A 22,075-nucleotide genomic window follows, 5' to 3' on the forward strand; every position below is an offset into this window, starting at 1 on the left:
CACTGTGCAAACAGATCTACATGATCTTGGAAGAGGTGTTCCCTCCTCAGGGCACGATCAACAACATTTTTCAGCAGCAGTTAAAATGCCGTTGAGCGAGTCAATCTAAGGTCCAGAAAAAGGGCATTTAGGACCTATAAATAGCAGGACCAATCACTAATTATTGGATGGCATGGTTCCCATATAATACAGCTGTTAAGGGCAAATGAGGCCCCACTTTGGTTAACAAGTTAATAAAACCTGAAACAGAGTACTTTATTAAAGCCATTTAATGTTAGACGGCAACAAGAAGCATGAGAGACCCAACAATATAGCATGGATCAATGATATTAAACGGACTACCATTAAACTGAGCAAACAAGTTTGACAACTCACGAGTGCTAGAATGATGACGATGATCACACAAGTAAAATATGAATATCCCACTTATTTCAACAGACGGTTTTTGAGTATGTCACGCACAGTAAAAACCAAAAAACATGAATTTACTTCATGTTAGAGAAAAAAATGCCGATACTCCATGATGAGAAGCAAAAAAAAAAGTGAAGCAGTTACTCTCAGGTTTCATTTAGAGAGCAAGAGTCAAAGCTGTGAAGCCATATGGAGTAAATTAAAATTTCCCTGGTATATGTACAGTAACACACACTTACAGTAAAGTAATAAAGTGACATGTACTGGACTGCTACACAATTAAATGCATTTACCTCAAAGACTGATAGCTATTAAATGGAGATAACATTCAAACCACCTAGGGCTTAAACAATATGTTCATACGTCTGGACTAAAGACATCTTGTTAGGTACGAGTACTACAACATACAAGTATGGGAGGAAAAATAAAATTGTTCAAATCCCATTAAAACGACTTTAAAAAGGCTTAATATATATTGCTGGTAATATTTTTCTTTTTAAGAAAATATAAATTGTGCGACTGAAGCTTACAATACACTGCTGGCAGTAGTGCCAGGGTTTGGTGACCTGCTGGAAAAGGGTCATCTGTCGAGGCATTGTGTGCTGAGAGACTCCCTGGAAGAGAGAAGAGACAAAAACAAAAAACGACAATTTGGACATCTCACGATGCCTGAATCCCTTGCACCAAAACCCAGATGCTGCTATGGTGTTTGTCACGGTGGAATGCTGCAGATATCACATGAGGTGCACAAACAGCAGCCAGACTATAGTCAAACTCATACAGATACATAAATAAAGGGCAGTGGGGGGAGGTCAGGGGTCTTGGAGAGGGAGTGACAATATGAGGGAGAGATTGTAGTGTCCAGTCTAGTCCAGCAGTGAGCAGGCTAAGCATTGACTCAATTGACGTGGTCCAGAGCACGCAGCAGTTCCTCCCCCTGCAGCAGGTACTGGCGACCCTGCAAGGGTGCGTTGACCTCGCAGTCGTAGCGGGTGAGTTGTGGCAGGGTGAAAAGGGAACCGGTGCCCTCTGATGTGCTGCCCAGCAGACGACTCGCCAAATCTGAGAGAGAATTGGGGAGGCATGTTTGTTATAGAAAAGAAAAAATGGAAGGAAATGTTTCAGTTGCAACACTGTATAATTGGCATTTATCTTCTTAATGAAAACAGTCATGGGGAAAAAAATCTAATAAAGAACATGATATTTAACCCTTTGGAACCTGGAGTGACATGAGGTTTCTGGTGCTGCATTTAGATGCCTTTCACATGCATTTAAACCTTTATAACTTGAGCAAATTGGTTGGATGTGGTTGACTAATGATAAAACTAACAAGGAAATTTGACATAGAACTATCAGTAGAAATATAAAAAATGCTGACAAAATTAACACTGTTTAAGACTTCTGATTTTGCTGGTGTTTAGGATAAAGTTTACGAAAACTCTTAAGTATTAATGTTTATTCACCTGAGGGCAGCAGCAGTATGGTCCTGGTTGTTCCCGACTCTGAGGGCTTCAGTTTTTTGCCCTCTTCTGCTTGTTCCTGGGACAAAGTTTCATAGAAAAATCATCAAATACAGAAACACAACTTCTGCATCTGCAAATGTTAAGTAACATCTCCAGTAGATTAACTATGTTTGGATGTTGAGGACTTACCTGTCCAATAATATCTTTTATGTCACCCAGTTTTCTTTTGCGCTGTGCGTTCTGAGCTGCCAGAGTCCTGAGCGAAACTTCTTTATCCAGCTGTGGGGTCCTGGTGCACAGCAACAGAGGCTGCGTTAACCAAATATTTTTCGCCATTGACTGAATTTTGTTTGAAAAATCTCAAGGCCGTCCGTCATTTTGACACAGACTAGAACTCTGTGGGTGATCTACCATGACATAAAGTAATTCACACCCCTGCCTAGTTGGTGGCGTGTGCACATTAGTTGTTGTCTAGCCTTATTTGATCTCTCTTTAATCTCAGATGCATGACCTCAGTGTCTTGCTGGTTTTAGCCATCACATTAGTAGGCTATATGGCTACACAGCATTGCAAAGGTCATGGCAGTTGGACATTGGACATTGGACATGGCATGTCCAATGATTCTTTGCACACTCAGTGTCTCTGTTCATCTTTTTTCTAAATGCCCTTATAAAGAGGAGTGTTGTGTTACAGAGTGCACCAATATGGCGCTCCACTGCTTTTTTTCCTTTAAGTAAGGAAACAAAATATTTAGCAGTTTGTGTAACCCAGTTGAAATCAGAAACATTGTTTTAACAACTTAAGCTCAAATCATCACGGAAGTGTATTTCATGTGAGAGACAATAAAAAAGTTGACCAAGTTGTAACATTGACATTTAAAATGTGCTGATTGATTCAGGAACTCAGCTAATGTTTTTAGTTACAAAAAAACATTCCACTTCAAAAGTTATCAGTAGCTGCTGACTTTAGCCTTTGAACAACACATTTAATTAAATTATATTTTGTTAGTCTATAGCTGCTAACTGTTACCTATTAAAGATTAAAAGGCAGCATAACGGCCTTTAACATTATAGTTATTCTTGACTAAAGATTGTAAAATTGCCACCATAGGAACAATGTTTGCAAAACCTTTGCAACAAACCACAATTTAAAAGTGCATGCACACAAATGCATACACACCACAGGTGCATGAGGATACTTAAATGAAAAGCAATACACCTCTGCTTATGAACAAGCTTGTTCTTCAAACTAATTTTTAAAAATGTACTAATGATATTAAATATGTCTAATAATTATTAAAATATGAAAATGAAAATGACAAGAAATAATAGATAATGACATTTTTATGAGAATGTCTAACACAATCTCTGCACAACAGTAGTAAATCACTAACCTAAAAAGCCTTAGAAAGCAATAAATATGGAGCATTTGGGAGACTCTACCTCTTAGCAACGATGACGACAGGATGAGGAGGATTGAGTGGTGCTGGGGAAGCTGTGCGACTGCCTGGTGCACTGAATGGGGAGCTGGGATAGCTGTGGATGTCCTGTGTGACGTCGACCGGAGAACTCTCGAGGGATTTGACTGGTCCACAAGCTAAAGGCTCGTCTGGGGTCAGACTGCGCAGCTGGAAGTCATCATCCATGGAGATGTAGGGTGCTAACATCTCCAGATCTAAGCCTTCCATCACCTTTAGGGGAAAAAAAGGTCTAATGAATCACAGTAAAAAGAACCTTTTACTGTATTAGAACAACTATTAATTTGATTTAAATGCAGTAAAATCTAGAACAATGGTTCTCTTTTTTCTATAATGTACCCCTTTGAGATTTTTTTTCAGCTGAGTATTGCCTAGTCAGCACCAAACAGTTTTTGTAGAAACACACAGTGAACAAACGTATACAAGACTGCATTTATGACAACAGCTGACAGTTTACAGAAGTTAACGACTGCACTGAAAATGGGAGTACTGGATATGAAATGTGGTTACTCGGACTTACATTTACATTTTTTATTGAACTTTTTGGAATGTAATTATTGTAGGAATTATACATGACTGGTATTTCTCCTGAGATCAATACCTGTGTGGTAAAGGGAGTCTTGGGCTCTGTGTCAATGGCAAACAGCTTCTCCACCATGTCTAGTTTGAAATCTGAGCTCATCTCTGAGTCCATCGGAAAACAATAGTCCAGCGGACTGTCAGTCTAAAGAGAAGAGTACATATTCCATTCAGATATTTATCTCACAAGGCACAATTTGTTCGAGCAGCTTACTGTGCACACACACTATAACATACAATAATGTGTAGACACATAAATAAATTAGTAATAAATGAAAACTGTAATATAACAGGGAGCTCAATAAATCAGAAAGACTCTATCAGTAGAAAAAACAAAGTGTGGTCATCAATAAAATAGATGAAAACAATAAAATTAATGAAAAAAATATATATTTACAGAGAATCTAAGAGGCATATTGCAGGGGGAATAAAAGGTTTTGAATGTTGGTTATTCTTACAAGCAGGTAAAATGTAACAACAAACAAAGTGATATTAGTAAATGGACAAAATCGATTATTGCCTATCCTGCAAAATGACAATAATTAACTGGTCTGACCTCTGAAGGGCTGTGGCTGGTCGATGTAGTGGACGGGGCTGGAGTAAAGCTCTCGGCTTTGGCACCCTCAGAGCTGGTGGTGGAGACGTGAAGGGGCTCGCTGGGCGGCAGAGGGGAGAGAGGCAGAGCCAGCTTCTCACTGGTGGAGGGAAGCATTACATCATTGTAGAGAGTGTCCTCTTTCAGCAGCTGGATCTCTGAATCTGTACCAGAGGACAGAGGGAGGTAAGAATGAATTCAATCCACTGAACATAAACTCTGATTTCTGCTAAGAAGAAGCTTAAGTATGTGTATATGAGGCCACGAACCAGGGCAGCTAAAATCCAGGGAGATGATTGCGTCTCCAGCAGCTGGCGCCAGCAGAGTCAGGGCCTCTGGCTCCTCTTTCAGCTGGTCGTACAGGCTAGCCAAAGGCTGGGCCTCCACGGCCCGAGTGAACAGTTTGATCACGTCCAGCTCTGGGCCTTTTTCCTCCTCCTTCAGCAGGGTCGGAGACATGTCGGACTGGCTGCTCTCGACCACTGCCTTTTCTTCAACCAGCTGCTCCTCCTTCACTGGCTTCACATCCTCAGTCTGCTCCAGAGACAGGATCAGTGTCTCCTCCTGGATGCCACTGTGACAGAGTTATACAGCTGTAAGACTGAGTTTACTGAGTAATGGCTCTGACAATATCCACAAGTCCATTCACACTGTCTGTAATCTATTGTTTATGTGCATGCCACTTTGTCAGCTGTTTCACTTCACTTCAGATAAAAAAAGACGACATTAACCACAGCTCTTACGAAATTGCTGACTTTGAAGAGCTTTCACAATACCTGAGCACAAAGTTGACACAGACGACACACTGTGGCTGAGAGTTCTTATTGTTGTAGATGACAGTGGCTTGTGTTTCCACCCACACAAAGCCTCCTCTCTTGGCCAACATCCTGTACTGGCCCGTGCTGACCTGGCCCTTCGCAAATACTACAAGCAAAGAGAAACAAGAGAGGAACTTTGTAAAAGACAGATTTAGACATTTGGTTAACGGTTTGGCAAAAAAAACCAGCTGGACTTTGTTGTGTTTTAATTCAAGATTCTCTTAGTGTTGATGCTTACAGTTGTGGTGAGTCTTGGTAAGGTGGTCTGAGTCCAGGGCGTGATAGTACTCATACACAGAACGATTCAACAGGTCCTCTGGATCATAACCCATGAGCTCAGTGATCCTGGACAAACAAAGAAAAGATTATTTCCTTCATTGGCACTGATGAGGCTTCTGTAGTATCTACACTGAACACTAGGTGGCTCTGTGTGACTGCGCAACTGAGAGCTTTGGCAATAACAGGCAATAAAACGTACTACACGGCTGAATGGATCCATGTTAAGCTTCTTAGTATTCATTCACACGGGCAAACTTACCGCTCATCACAATATGTGAACTTCATGTCCATTGTATGGCGGCTGAGAAAGGTCTTGGTGTCCAGAGGGACCTCAATGTTGGAGGGGTGTTGGATGGGGTCACAGATCAAAACCAGGTAAGGGACAGACGGCTCCTTGTGCCCGCTGGGACTCTCCTCAGTGAGGTTGTCATATACACGGATATGACCTGAGCAGTGGAGCACCTGGAGAGTGGCAAAAGTAGGGTCATGACACTTTTATTAACATTTTATTATTATTATTATTATTATTTCCAGACCTCAAGGAGAGTAAACGTTTCGTAGTGAAGCACACACATAATTATCATAAGTAATAAATTAATGTTTTGGGGGCTATTAGGTCTGTAGCAATAGACATATCATAACTGTCTTCCCTCTCCATTTTCCTTTACATGGAAAAAAAAACAAAAATGTATTCACACAAGAACCCAACCCAGCAGTCTGTCCTGTCTATAAAGTGTCCTCAGTTATGATAATAGAAAATTTCGCCTACGCATATTATTTCTAATTATCTGACGCTATACTTTCCTAGACTTTGTGTGAGAGGAAATTTGACACGTAAATAATGCTTTGAAACAAACTTGTGATTAGGGCTTTACAAATAAATGATCTTCAGATATCTTAAGTGCATTATATTTGGTTGGAAGATTACTTAAGTTCAAAGTTCTCATGCTAACTCAACTCCTTTTGATTTAAATGTGAAACCAATTTAAGTAATGGCTTCTGGTTTCCTGTGAGCATGAACAGTACGTCAATCACAGACACAAATGGTTTAATTTGTATCAAAACAATCATGATGGTCTATTTCCTCTGCACATTAACTTATTGAATTAGTGCTGATGTAAACATCCACCCACTTAAATGCAATCTGTATCTTTCTAGTTTTCGCATTTAAACACCAATGTTTTTTAACTCTTCACAGGCATTATTCAAATATAACTTCAGCATCTGAACATTTATAATACTATAATGATAACATGTCAGGCTCCTTATTTGCCAGCTCTTCCAGGCTGAGAATGAGGAATAACATTAAACACAATAACATGAATTACAGTCTCATGACCTGTCATGCCCCCCAAGCCTTACGAGACACATTCATGTAATTCTTAAAAGGTCAAGAGAATAATTAAAGTAATATTTTTTCCACCTTTTAACAATGTTTTTATTGAAATAATTTTTCCTGAAATTTGACTGACCTCACTAACATCCCATGTTATTATTAATGTACTTGCACATTGACTAATTGGGTAAAGGCAAATAATCTAACAGCTGGAACAGTCTAGTAAGTTCTGAAAACTACATCACTTTATGGTAATATGGCAGCCTTTATAACCTGGAATAGACAACGTTTATGATATTCAAAATCTATGACTATACCTGGTCTTGTGTCAATATAATATTGATATATACTGTTTTTTTCACATTTCTGAGAGAAAATTTCCCATCTAAATTCACGGCAGCCTTACCTTCCATGTGGCTGATTTGACGTTGACAGTGCGACCTCTGCTTGTGAGAGTGCATTTCATTCGGAGGAAGAAGCTGCGCTCTGTGTTTGGTTCCTTGGTCTTTTTGGAGCCTGAAATCACATAAACAGGAAGAGACATTGACTTCTACCATTTTGTTTTGCCATAAACTTTTGCCAACTGCCAACTGTTCACATTTGCATTCTGAGGCGACTTTAAGCTGTAAAGCTCTGTGGTCAGCTGCAGCAGGTTAAATAAAGGAAGTGGAGTTAACAGCCGTTGTAGCTGAGATAATAGAGTGTACTGAAGTGCTGAGCAGAAAAGCAAATGTGGGTTCAAATACATGTAATGCACTGATAACAAATGATGTTGTGGAGCACATCTTAGGCAGAAGAACTGGAAGTTTTAGCCTAATTAAATTTATTAAAATTCTACTGAGAAATGTTATTTAATTACATGGAAGCTATACAAAAGACTAAACAAATTCAATCCACTCACACAAAGCAACACTACATTGTGTTATGCAAGCAAAATAGGAAATGTGCCAGTGATGTAGCGTACTGTTCCAGTAATGCTGAGTGAAAGGTCACGCAAGTCCAAACACTAGCCAACTCTAATCATTTTGACCTCGGGACTCAAGTGGGAAAAAAATAACTCATGCAGAGTGATTTGAGCACTGAGTGCTTGTGTGATCCCGACTCGGTCCATCAGTGTGGTCTTATAATGTGGCACTGCTCACCTGTTTTGTGGACCAGCATCTCCCTCAGCTCTTCCTGGTCGCAGGGATGTATGAAGTCAAACACACTGTGTCCAGTCAGGTCAAACTGCAGCAGAGAGAGTGAGAACAGAATGTAAGCCCTCTAACCTGTAAATGCAGCAGTATAGTTATGGTCAGGGTAGCCACACATTTTCATGGACAATCTTTCAAAACTTCTGCATGACTTTAAGCACAAATAATAATATTTTAATTTTCATAAAGCATACACTTCACTGTGTCTGCGGAATTTGCTGAACCGATTATGATATTTTTTCCACACACACACACACACACACACACACACCGAAGAGTTATGCTTTCCATAACAAACGCCGTCAGAGTATGTTACAAACACATGAAACCTGTCTTGATTTTTTGTAATTCCATGACTTTTCCAGACCAGTAAAACCAGATTTTAAATTTTCACTACCAGGTTTTTCATTACCATGGGATCCCTGTATAGTTTTTCAAGGAAGACACTGACTTCAAACCATTTTCAATAAAAAATCTAAATGTGTGTGTGACTGTCTATTGAGCAGTATCTGTCAAAACTTGACAACCACATTTCATTTCCTGCTTCTGACTCAGTTTCCTATCAAACTCATGCTCTTTCCTCTGTGATGTTCTTTAGTGTTGACACAAAGCAGGTCAAATAAGACCAACCTGTGCCAGGCCGAGGCACTTGTTGACATTTTCGGAGAGATAGATCATATCCCCATCTTCAGACAACACCATGAGAAAGCCCTCCAGAGCCTTTAGGTAGGAGCTGTTTAGCTGTATATCCAGCTCTGTTTCGTCCTCTGCCATTGGCTCATCTGCAGGAGATAACACAGAGGGATGTAGGGAAAGAAAATCAAAACAAGAGTAAAGTGAAATAAAAGGTCTTTGTTGTCAAAATGTTTGCAATGCAGGACACTATCACAAAGGAAGCACACAACTCATGGGTATATCTGCGAAGAGATCTGTACCTGAGATAATTCTTTAAAGCCGATCATTCCATCAGTACTTTTATATACAAAGATAAGTTGCACTACGATTATAGCTCGATTAGGCCTACAGCAGTACAGACTGACATGTTAACATGTGTTTTAAAAGTCTGGTTTTAGTCAGACTAACACAATGATTCAACGTTTTCTAATATCATGTACAGTAACTGAATGTTAAAACTTGTTTGGGTCCAGATCACTTCATATCATGCTGACTGATTGTTTGACAATGTTTAACCATCTACCAGTGTTTTCTTCAATTTTCCTCTGCACCAAGAACTGTGCTCACATTGTCTTTTTGGGACCTCTCTTCCTTCAGCTGAAATTTCCCTGTCATTCTTTTATCTGTGGCTTATCACAGTGAAAAAAGTATCTGGCACATTTATAAAAACAATTATTCTCAAGCTGCCTTTAAGATAATAATGAAAATTGCTGTACAATTTAATTAGCATTTGAAGGCCAGATGGTGCCCTAAGCCAAATTTGTCCACTAACAAGTACAACAACTACAGATACTGACCAGTGCTGAGCAGTTTCCTCATGCGCAGGTAGCTGATGGTGAGCCTCATTATCGAAGCCTTGTCCAAGCCGGAGCTGACGCTGTGAGGCAGGGGCAGCTGCTGGGCCAGCTCGTAGAACACCTCCGACTCCTTCCCACGCCGGCATCGCGCTGCATCCCTTGACTTCTCCTTCCTCCGCTCCGAGCTCACCCTGCGAGACACAGGCAGTGGGTCAGCTTGGACACAAACTGGTTTTGATCCCACTAGGCACACTACAAGAGCTGACATCCCTCTTCCCTTCCCGACCGAGTATGTGTACAGTCTGGTCAGCCACTGGCCTGTCACTGGAGAGGCTGCAGCAGCTGGAGTCTGCAACAAGCCACCTCTGAGCCAAGCCGCCGTCTGGACCCCCGTCAGACTAATTTACATACATGACTATCAGCAACCATCTCATTGGCTGCTGACCAAAAGAAATGGAGTCTGCCCACCAAAAGTGATTGGCTGGGAGGTTGGGCATGGATTCTCCTGTCTGTCTCTTGGTGCGCAGCCAAGCTACAGTGCAACACCAATCATCTTGACATTTACGAGTCTGGCTGAACGGATCTACAGGGAGGGGAATGATAATAATGGCACTAACACAGAGAGTACACACAAACAAGAATGAGTGACAACTTCAAACACCAGGACAAACAAACTGTCAATTTTCTATGATTTTACATCAGCGTCCTCCGTAACTGCTGACTGATCGTAGAAGCTCCATAGTAGAGCAAGCATTTATCCAGGCAGTTATCCAAGGTCTGGCTAATGGACTCTCAGCACACTGTAAACAAGATCTTAAGACCTGGCTGTATTTTTAAAACAACAAAGAACAGCAAACTTTGTAGGACACAAGGACATATGCAAGTCACTATTAAATTACTTTATTTAATTGATTTCTTACAGCAGAAAATCTTGGCTTCTAAGCACAAGCACAGGTAGCATCTAGGTATTACAGAGTAGCAGGTATTTAGAAATCCTGATGGTATGATTTTTCAGTACCATCAGAAGTACAGATGCTCCTCTTTGTTTTAAACTGATGTTCTGCTTATTCAGGGTTTCCTGCGCATTCATGTATTTATGGTGGCCTATCACAATAAAAACAGCTGCCAAAACAAATAGAAACACATTTTGGAGCTGAAATGTTAAAAAAGAGTGCTGCTGAAATATATAAACCATGCATTTATTCATTGTATCACACTATCGGAGCGCAAAGTGTACTCTGGGCACAGACAGAGCAACAAAACGTCAAGCGCATGAGAGTGAAGCTTAATAATTCATTCTTCTGGGCCTAAAAAATTGTATTCACTCACAGTAGCCGTTCCCCTCATCAATCTATCTGATATGATCAGCTCTGAACTAATCGACAGATAAATTATCCAGCCCAGTCACAAACTGTTGCTGAGTTGAAAAAGAACTCATGAAGTGCCATGCCTGTGTTAGATTCACAGACTGGAAAAAAGCTCCAAATTTAGAAATGATACAAAGGGACACACATGCATTTAAAAGAAAAAGGTTTGTATGTATGTAGGGTTCCTATAGCTTATGCCAAGTTAAGTTTAATTTTTTAAAAAAACTTTTGAAAATGCCACTCGGATTGAAATTTTAGATTCATTTTACAATAGCCAAAACTGAAGGGAAAAAAAACATGCCCCGACATCAATTACTTAGGATTAGGGTCAGCTTCGCTCAAAGTTCGTTGCAACAAAAAAATGTCTTTTTTGGAGCGAGTTTCTCCCTCTTCATGTGGGATTTCACTGTCTTGATTTTCATCATGCCGAGTTTGGAAAAACCTTTTGAATAAAATACATATCTCATATTTACTGCCTTCTATCGCTTTCAGCCATGCTGCTAAATCTTGGTTAATTAGACAATTTTTGTTGAATTTGCACTTCCCCACATCATCCAGAGTACTGTGACAACTAGCTAGCTAGCACACAGTGCACATCCTCTGCTCGCCACAAACAACATAAGTGTTGCCAGTTCCACTATCCTGATATGTGTTTTTGTTGTAGTGCAAAGCACGCACCACCAGAAGTAAGTCTCTTCTGGTAGAACAAGCAGCTGAGCAAGAAGAAAGAAAGAAAGAAAGAAAGATGGCAATAAGGTTACAGGACTTGTTATGAGGAAAAATGCTTTTTTTAAAGCACCAAAGCCTGCTAAGTACCAATTGGAGTTTTTATTTGTATTGGTGAGCATGTGTAAAGCTCTCATGACTACTTAACTGACTGACTATATCTGCAACATAACTGCAATTGTCAACCTGACTGCTGCCGACTTTATGCCATTATCCACCTCACAACCACGACCCCACAAGCTAAAATGCATCCATGTGACACTGGAGCTGCATCACAACAGAATGGATGGTAGTTTAAAAGCCCCTGGGCTTTGAAATGTACACCTCATTAAAATTGATCTGTTATGTAGTCAGAGCATTTACCAAGGCTATGTTGTTATTTAAGGATCTCTAACAAGAGAATGGACCAGCTGACTGAAATTTGCCTTCTGTGTATCAAGTCACATGGCAGGTTTTGCAAACTGATTTTTCATAGAGTAGGGAACAGTTTTGGTTTTAGAACAAAGCTTTCCAAATGCAGATTACAAAATAAGTGCTCTGGGGTAAAACATCTGAGTGTGGCCTTTGTCTCTTAGGCAGCTCCAACCCTGTCACTGACCTAAGCCTGAGAAGAACATCCGTCAATCCGTAAACACATGAGGACTTTGTGTGCAGACAGCTGCTCAGGTGTCTTCTTACATAGCTATACTAGGGAGTGGGAGTTCAAACTGTACAGAAAACAAATAAAGAAGCAGAAACCACTTTCAAACCTAAGAATTTCAAAAAATACAAACATCCAACTAATACTGGATCATAGCCCAACCACAACTCTACTGGATATCGTTCCCTGTTGATCTGATCCCAATTTTGATGACAAATGGCTGCAGATACCAATTATGCATTGAGGGTCTTAGTGTTGTGTATACCAACAATCCTCCTCCTCTCAAACATGTTTATGTCTACTTTAAATATAAAAATGTTTCAGCCCAGACTGCAGTTACAGCTAAGAGTGTATACATTCATACATGTGTTTGCCATGTTTGCAAATACCATTGACAAATATTTATAATGTCTCTGTCAACTCCTTCAGGCAGAATATTCAGACAACATGAAACCTGATCGCAGAGTTATGAAACCTCTTCTGTACTGTATCAAAACATTTCCTTTATTTCAAGGCAGACTTGGCTCCTACTGAAACAATCGCTTCCAAGCTACATTCATGTAAATACATTTATTTATCACCACAGGGTAAAATTATCACAAATGATTGACAGGCCATTGTATGCAAGGAGCACTAAGCTACTGGCTATGCTATGGTGATCTAATGACAGATAAACTCCACAAACTGTGGTCCTAAACCGGAGGCGAGATGATTGATTAGTAAAACCCTGTATACAACTTGTTCTCCTCTGTGATGACTGCACACCATTGTATCACATGCCTGTATGCAAATCCTATTCAAAAGAAGGTCAGCTGTAATATTCCACTGCAATACACTCAGGGTACAAAATTAGCACCATCCACTAGCCAAACACTGGTAAAATAGGAATGTGGCTGGAAGATTTTCTTTACTCACCAACCAAAAAAACCCCAAAACTGATCATCGACTGAGCAGCTGGAAAAGTTTGAACATACACTAGCCATTTGGCCAGTGAACAAAAAAGTTAATTTTGCACCCTTAAAGCCACTGAATACAGGAACACAATACAGCTATGACATTTAGCTAAGCCTACATTCAACATGACAAAAAATTGGGTGCCCAGTAGCTCACCTGGTAGAGCGGGCACCCCATGCACGAAAGCTTAATCCTTGCTGCTGCAGCCGCAGGTTTGACTCCAGCCTACAGCCCTTTGCTGCATGTTATCCCCTCTCTCCCTCTTTCATGCTTAATCTGTCCTATCAATTTAAGGCAAAAGGCCCCAAACTTAAAAAAACAACAACAACAGAGTATTACTAGTTTATTTCAACTATGAATATTTTCACTGGCCAAAATACTTAAATGCTGAAGTCACACACAATATGCATATCAATAGTCACATTGGGCATGAATTGAGTGTTTAATCATTTTAAAATGCTATAGTAAAACGACTTGAAAATAATAACAGAGGTATTTGGGGACATGTTAAACAAGAATATAATGCAGTTTGCTGATAATAACTTGATTTGATCGGCTATATATATTGTATTTTATGATATTGTTACAATTTAAGAATCTAATAATTAAAATGCTCACCTGTTTAATACAACCTTCATGGCCAGTCTAGCATAGATCAGTGTAGCACTCTCATGCTTTGCTTTACAAAGTAACAGAGTTAAAGAGGTGCACCTGAATGCCACATGAAGTCCCTGTTGCTATGAGAGTCAAACTCGTTTCCAACACAGACAAAAAGCAGAGGACAGAGGCAGCATGGCAGTAAATGACACCAAATGCAGTAGAGACTCAGCATAGTTGTCTTTTATTATGTAACTATTTGGGTACAAACATTTACCCACCAGCGTGGCAGAAGACCTTCTGAGATTTACTTGCCAAACAGAAAATCTACCCATATTTGGCGCCCAGCGGGTGTTAACTTCTGACCTAGAAGACACAACTGTCTGATACAAATATTACTTTTTGTACTTGTTTTTGTAGTTTGTGCCTTTTTCAGTACCCACATACTTCACGATAAAAATTAAAATTATGCTTATTCGATGAACCTGCTCAGCCATTTTAAAACATACATTAGGGGGAAGAAAACTGCTTACTTTCACATGAAACATGCAATAAAAACCACACAGTTCCCTTGATGTTAAGACAAAGGCGAGCAGAGAGGCCGCCGTTACATAACACTATTAATGCACATGGTCATGCATGCCCAGCAGTCCTCTGCTTGACATGCCTCACTGCATACACTATCATTCACAGTTTTGTAGCTTTAATTAGACTTGTTTTGTTGTCTGGTCAGAATGAGTGTTATTATATAAACAAAAGTTATTTGAGTCATTAACAGTTATGAACAAGTTCACTGGAGACTATTGGGAAAACGATCCAGTGTAAAATGAAAATCAGCCTTGCCAATGCTGCCAGAGTTGCTTGTGTATTTTGCTACTAGAGGCTGACCTATTTCACAAGAAAAATGTTCTCTCTATCTGTCATTCCAGTTTAGTGTGACTGTAAACACTGTCTTATCTATTATATAATCCAATTTGGGGAAACACCACAACTACAGCTTCTACCCAACATGGAAAGAAAAGCAAAGTAACACTGGAGACAAAACCATTTTACAGAAAATGAACCCATGACATGATAGTAAAATATGAAGAGCCATTTTTGGAAACAGAATAGTAGGGGCCTCCCCTAAATTCTGCCTATTTTGGAAGTGAAATAACAGAGCCAGATTTCAGTACGAGGGTTCAGAGGCTGTGATGTAATATGTTTACTTTGTATTAAGCTACTCAACTGATCACTTAAACAACTAAAGAAATAGACGCAAACTCAGATTGGAAACGGAATTAACATTTTTGCCAACTGTATTGATATAATTATCTTGATATTTAATTTCCTTAGTGAATGTATAGGTTTTGTTTCACTTTGCTTGGTTCATTATGAATGTAAAAGTGGACCTGATTTAGGTCTGGGCTATATGACAAAAAAATGTTATCATGCTAAAAATGTTCATATTGGTCAATATTGATAATTATCTGCCAAAAACATCAAATTATTATTTCTTTCAAGTTTAAGGACTGATTTTTGCTCCTGAGTAAAAGTTGAAGAAATCATATGATTAATTGTAATTTAAACTATTATCTGTTGTCAAAACATTACAAAATGTGCCAAAATAGCAGAACACTTCACAAATCTGAGGTAGATTCAGAAACAACTAAAATAACGTCCATAAATAAAATAAATAGACAAAGAAATATTGATTCTAATCAGCAGCATTTCAAACTCTTTGTATAGATGGTTTAAGGCGTTTTTTAAGTGTTTTGACTGACAATGTAAAAGGAATAACTAATAATAACAACCACAGTATGTAATTTCTTTTATTTCTCAATCAAAACAACGACAAAAGATGGACTTCAATGACATAAAGTAGCAACGAAAGTATGACGTCTCACGTGACTGAAGCAGTTATCATGTGTACAGACGAGGACATGTATGAAAGTTGTATTCCCATAACCTTAGTCACGTTATGTCTCACTTCATGAAAAAGCCAGTTATGGTTATCATTTTACTGGTTTTGGAACAGTCTGACTTGGCTGAGTTGTGCTGTAAAAAAAATCTTCTGACGTTTATGCAATGAGAGAGAGGCATTTTGGAGTGTTTAAAATACAGCTTTGAAGAAACTAGCCCACACTTTGCATAAAAAGATTCATTAAAATAGCAGGCATTCATAACTATGTAACTGTTATACGTTTAGCTACAAATGCAATTTTGCAAGGAATGCAAAATTTAAATTGTTTTTCTTAAAATATGATGAGGGAAAACAGGTGCCTGGGAGTCAGGTAAATTTAACACTTTTCTCAGCAGTCAATATTTTGAAACTTATCATCAGTGCTGCTGACCTTTGGCCTTTTAAACCATGTCCAATGAGATTAAAGCAAATCCTAAGCAAAGCTATTAGTGTCTCAGAGTTTTCAAAATACATAAAGTCCCATCTTAAAATGGCTTTTTGTTCAGCATGACTATCATAGTTATTGGTGGAGATTTGGCATCATAATGTAATTCATCTACAGTCTTTCACAGTTATCATTATTTGATGATAGTCAGTGGCATCGCCCCTAACCCGAGGCAAATAAATAAAGGTAAAATACTAAAATATGTTACTTAGGCACAATTTGAGACACTTATCTATGAAGTAGTATAGTACGCAGTAGAATTGTACAACTGATCAGTGCTGGCAAATGTATTAAGCAACAAACTTTAAATGTGCAATGTGCTGAAGACAGGATGTATGGAGGGTTTTTTTTTACTTCCTTGCATTGTTTATGAGACAATGTAAAAGCCATCAGAGTATTTGTTAATAAAGAAAGCAAAAAAGGATGTAACACTGCACAGATAAATGGGGGATTTGACATCTTTATAACAAAACCTTTGCAAAAGCTTTCTGATGTGGTGTCCTATGAGATGTTACCCTCTGGGGAAGAGTTAGTTCCCTACACAATCAATCAGTCCTCACAATCAAAGCTTCAGAATTATAACATCTTGTTTTACTATATATACCCATACCTAAATCCTCCTCTACCTTAATTTTTATCCAACACAATAACAGTTACTTGATCAACTGCAGCAGTCATGCCAAAAATTTAATTTATTTTTTTAAATAACCCGTATGATGCAAGAAGCAGCTGGCCTGGCCCCTAGGTATTTTCGTATTATATAATCTGGCCCCCATTCAAAAAAGTCTGGACACCCCTGGGCTACAATGATCATCCACAGAAAGCAGAGATTTAGCAGTCTGATAGAGGAAAGTCTTCAGTGCACATTTTCTTCATTTTTATCTTCATTCACAAAACATGAGATGAGAAACATGAGCACACAAACAAAGATACTGATGCCCTGAATCCGCAGGTAACACCATTTCCTATTCAGGTTCTAACTAGCCTGCACACAAGTTGTACTTGAACAAGAAAACCTGTAAATTGTCAAGCTGTGAATTGTTACACACTTAGGCCACTCCTATTGACGTCAAACCCCAGTGATTAAGAGATGACACAGAAATAATGTCAAGCAACCTCACAGACACCAGCCAAAACTGCATCAAACTAGAACACATTTCTTCTGAGATAAAACTGTTTATTGAAACTAAATAGGATGTTGTCCCTTTATCTCAGGCCTATACAACGTGGGAAACTTCAAACTTGTAGTAAATGACTAAAGCCAACAATACATCCTCAACAACGCAATTATTTACAACTACAAGGAAATTACAAGCCAACTATATTAACTCGTCAGCCTATAAATCAGATGTTTTAACATATGCCAATCAACCATTTCGGGACAAGTGCATGACAACATGTATATTAAGGTCTTCACAACAGCTCAGTGGGACTTTAGCATGTAAGATGACAAAACTCAAGCTCTATGATACAAATAGCATCCACGTAGAGTTATCAATGTTTCAAACACATTAGTTTAGGTTTTTAGCTTTATTTATTTGCACATAAACATATACGGAAAAAACAAGGGGGAAGGTTGAAAGCCAAAAATGGTCTATGGAGATACTTCCCCTATTAAATAACTTCATAAATTGCATAATTGATCAAAATTTTAAGACTAAGCAATAATACAAAGTTAATATAAATGTTCAAATGACAAAAAGTTTGTATTTACAAAGTGAAATGCATTACGACTGAATCAATGAAGTGCTAAGAGTCATTGCAAACTGGAGTCCTTTTCAGATGTTTTTTTTAACAATAATGTTGATATCATATCATTACTGTTACAACACATTGAGCTACCTTTCAGTTCTATTTCATATTGATTAACAAGGACAATCAGTTCAGAAATTGTTCAGGAAAACCTTGGTGCAAAGTGCATCTTCTATATCCTATGCTTATTTTTCACATAAAACAACACTCAGGATTTAGTTAACTTGCTTTACTCAGGGAAGCGTCCCTTGCTGACCACTGGAAGAATTGAATTGTTGCTCTTTGACCTCTCATCTGACAGTGGTGGAATCCCAAGGTTTCCTGTCCACTTTAACACGCCTGCCAATCACCTGTTAATCATTTCTATGATATATGTATTGTTTATCTCATAACTGTCTGTTTTATCTGATGACTATTTGGCCGTGCACCCACTTAGAACCACGTTTCCCTCAATCTGAATCTGTATAGCAAGTGCAAATCCGAGCTGGAACCAGGATTGTTGTGTGGTAAAAAATAAACTTCAAACACCAAAGTTTGAGCATACATTCATCAATGCATTCATCACTTTTCTGTATATAACGCATGTCTGTCAAAGATAAGAAGGCCCAGATCAGTGATCTGCTGGATGCAGAGTCTGGGCATGCACAGGTTAATTATCCTCTTCTACAGTCAATACTAATTACAGCGTTTTAGCTAAAGCATGCAGAACCACACATTACAGGTGATGTAGCCTCTGCCAGGCTTTATTGATGGATTTACTCATTGACAACTAGTCAATTGAATTAAAATCAATCAATCAACAATGAAGTGATTATCAATTAATCATTAAACTCATTTATCAAGCAAGAAACCTTGACAATACATCATCTTAACTGGTTGTCTGTGGTTAAAATTATTATAGCTTGAGTATTGTGGGTTTTGCTTGTTGGTCAGACTAGGGTTGGCCAATAGTCTATATTTAATCAATATCATCATATGATACTAGAAATTGTCTTTTTAAGATTTTGGATATCATAATATTGCAGGTGTTGCCTTTTCCTGGTTTAAAGGCTAGATTACAGTAAAGCGATGCTGTATATTATGATACTGTATATTATTGCATATGACATTTTATATTTTATTATATGAATTGTTATTGTTGCAAATGAAATTAAACTTTTGGTAGCTGACTGGAACAACAAAATCAATAGTTTTTTTCAGTCCACTAGAAACGTGTTGCTGCAAAAAAAACCTAATGAAGTGAGAGGAACAGACCGAAAACTTTATCTTATTTGATAAAAACAGATTTTGACAAAAAAGCTTCCTTAATTTGCAGTTCATAAAAGGTAATAAATCACAATTTACTGCAATATGATATATAGCCGTACAAAGCATAATGCAAAATATTTAAAATTGCAATAATATTTAATTGTGATAATATCATATCAAGGGACCTCAGATAATCCCCACCCCTACTACTCTTGCTGTTCTTTTATTTGCTTTTATCCACTGAATTTTCAGAAATCTCACTGTGTAAATATTTTGTACAAAAAGTCGACCCTACAATATTGTCACAACATCAACATCAAGGTATTTGGTAAAAACCTATTATATGATATTCGATTTTCTCCACATAGTCCAGCCCTAGGACAAACCATGTCATTTTACCACACCACTTTGGTGGTCGCTGGTAACCTGTAATTCACTAAAGGAGTAATCAAACCACTGATTAGCCTAATTGTGGAGACCATTTTCAGCTGCAACCCTTTGCTGAGTTGTTTTCTATTGAGATTGGCCAGGTAGAAGAAACTAGCTTTTGTTCTGCACACTCCCTTGTGTGGTAAATTATCAACAATTTCCGAAACCACTTAAGAGGATGTTGTTTAAGTAGGAAAATAACTCCAACTAAAATTATTCTTAGACGACTTTGAGTGTGTTTGCTGCGGAGGAAGGTCACACCTCTTACTAAAAATAAGTTTTGAGAAATTGAAAGTAGTTTTAAATGCAACTATTGACAACTTTACACGCGAGTTTACAAACTGCATGCATACATCTCTAATAAGACTCCATCATAAACAATTTCCCGGTTCACAAAAATAATAAAGAGAAATTCAAACCAAGGCCAACTTCACTGATCCCTAAATATTTCATCAGACACCACACACCTCGCTCCGGAACTGCTCACAGGAGCGCTGAAAGCTTTTCACTGAACACTATCAAGGTTGGCACATGACACACAAACAATACACCACCTACTGATGGACTATTAATAGGATGTATAGCAGTCCATCACATTCAAAACAAAAGGTAAATTACGCCAATGTTTTCTCTGAGAGGTGTCAACTCAACAGAAACACAAAACGTAGTAACGCTGGCTAACATGTGAAATAAACGTCAAAGCGGTTTAATCAAAATAAACAGACAAAGTTATAACAACTAACGTAGTTAACGTTAGCTAATAAGTACACATTTTAACGTTGATAGCTCGAGCTCATTGACAGCTAACATTAGCTTGCTCTGTTAGCCGACTGCTAACGATAATAGCGTCGCTAGCAAAAGCATTTTGTCGAACAAACACGCTCAACTAGCAGTTAACCTTGAGACAAAGCCTATAATGTCACACCAAGAGTAGAAAATAAATCTCAACCGAGGACCAAAGTTGTTAAATCAGCTCTCAAACAACAACATAGCCTGCTGCGTAGCATTAGCTAGCTTTGCCGTTACCTTTTCTTTTCGGGTACAATTCCTGTGTCCATGTCAGGACGAAAGGACCTGAGTTGAGTCTCTCTCTCGGTATCAAGCTGTATCCAGGCCCGTCGAGAAATGAACCAAAATCCCGCGATTATTCACTAAAACGATTGTGTAAATCCTCGAGCGCTTTTCATACAAGTTCTCACGGTATATATTTCGTCAAAGAAAACAAGCTTTCATCGCTAATAACAGCCCGTTGGCGTACTCTTCTGCACAGACAGTGCCACGCTGGAGAGAGGTTACTTGACGAGACAATGTTGAGGTACTCCTCCCCCTGCCGCCGCGGGCACGCGCAGTCACATGCTTTCTGCAACGAGGACGCGCACAGGAAACCAGCCACAGACCAAAAGAAGTGAGCAAACTGTAATTTTCGACTCAAGTCAGTGTTTCTTTCAACTGTGCGTCAACGACACCGAAATAAATATTAAAGGTTTATACAGATTAGAGTGCTCTATATGAGAACACGCAGTGTCATAATAATCGTAACAACAACAACAACAACAACAACAGCAACAACAACAACAGCAACAACAGCAACAACAACAACAACAACAACAACAGCAACAACAACAACAGCAACAACAACAACAATAATGATAATAATAATAACATTTTTATTTATATTGCACTTTTAAAGTTAAAGCACAAAGTGCTTTTCAGAATAAAAGAGCAAATATCAAACAGCAGTGTACCCATACAATGTAGGTAATGAATGTTGCACTGCATCCACTTTTCATGGTGTTTGTTGTAATTTGTTGCATATGTTGTAAAATTTTGTTTTCTGACAATAGAGCTAAATCAAATTAAATTAAATCAATCAAAATTCCCAATCTGAATCACTTTATTTTTATTGTGATTTAGAAAATGGTTGAGGGGACACCAAAGGCTATAAATTGAGTATCACTGACACAGTTTTATCGTTCAAAAGTCTGTGATGAGAGGTGGCAGCTGGCTGACATCATTTCATCGCTAAATTGGGTCAGATGTGAGCGGTTCTGTTGGCACATTGATTTTGGGGCTGGTTGACATGTATCAGCCAGTTATAACAGGAACAGCTATAACTGTGACTTTATTTTGAGAGTTTAAAACTATTTTGAAAATTTAAAACTATGTTTATATTATTAGTTAATTCACTAGTGGGACATTCCTACTGATGGATTGCTTAAAATGTTGCTTGGTTTAAAAAAATGGGCAGATATTCTATCAAATGTTCATGTTTTTTGGTTCTTGTTTGAATTACATGTTTAAATTGTTTCTGTTGGTTGCTTAATCTTGCTTGTGTTGTACGTCGCTTTGGAT

General features: G+C 38.5%; 1 protein-coding gene across 1 annotated transcript; it reads right to left on the reverse strand.

Annotated features, from left to right (window-relative positions):
- Nucleotides 1-251: 251 nt before the first annotated feature.
- Nucleotides 252-21,037, reverse strand: hif1aa (hypoxia inducible factor 1 subunit alpha a). The gene is made up of 15 exons (XM_042500379.2): nucleotides 20,750-21,037; nucleotides 9,624-9,814; nucleotides 8,782-8,933; nucleotides 8,101-8,185; nucleotides 7,365-7,474; nucleotides 5,882-6,084; nucleotides 5,582-5,688; nucleotides 5,302-5,449; nucleotides 4,795-5,099; nucleotides 4,487-4,689; nucleotides 3,953-4,075; nucleotides 3,317-3,564; nucleotides 2,064-2,163; nucleotides 1,875-1,950; nucleotides 252-1,473 (listed from the first exon to the last, which is right to left on the reverse strand). The coding sequence occupies exons 1-15, from the start codon at nucleotides 20,779-20,781 to the stop codon at nucleotides 1,310-1,312; spliced, it is 2,247 nt and encodes a 748-aa protein (XP_042356313.2). The 5' UTR covers nucleotides 20,782-21,037; the 3' UTR covers nucleotides 252-1,309.
- Nucleotides 21,038-22,075: the final 1,038 nt, after the last annotated feature.

The sequence above is a fragment of the Plectropomus leopardus genome, chromosome 14, assembly GCF_026936395.1.
Source record: "Plectropomus leopardus strain MGB_pleo_1.0 chromosome 14, ASM2693639v1, whole genome shotgun sequence".
Lineage (NCBI taxonomy): Eukaryota > Metazoa > Chordata > Actinopteri > Perciformes > Serranidae > Plectropomus > Plectropomus leopardus.

What these genes read in the sequence shown, in the direction of transcription:
- hif1aa (XM_042500379.2), bottom strand. Translation starts at nt 20,781, where the DNA reads ATGGACACAGGAATTGTACCCGAAAAGAAAAG. An exon ending in TTCACATATTGTGATGAGCG is followed by an intron (nt 5,689 to 5,881) that starts GTAAGTTTGCCC and finishes TTGTTTGTCCAG; the next exon opens with GATCACTGAGCTCATGGGTT. An exon ending in TGTGTCAACTTTGTGCTCAG is followed by an intron (nt 5,100 to 5,301) that starts GTATTGTGAAAG and finishes ACTCTGTCACAG; the next exon opens with TGGCATCCAGGAGGAGACAC.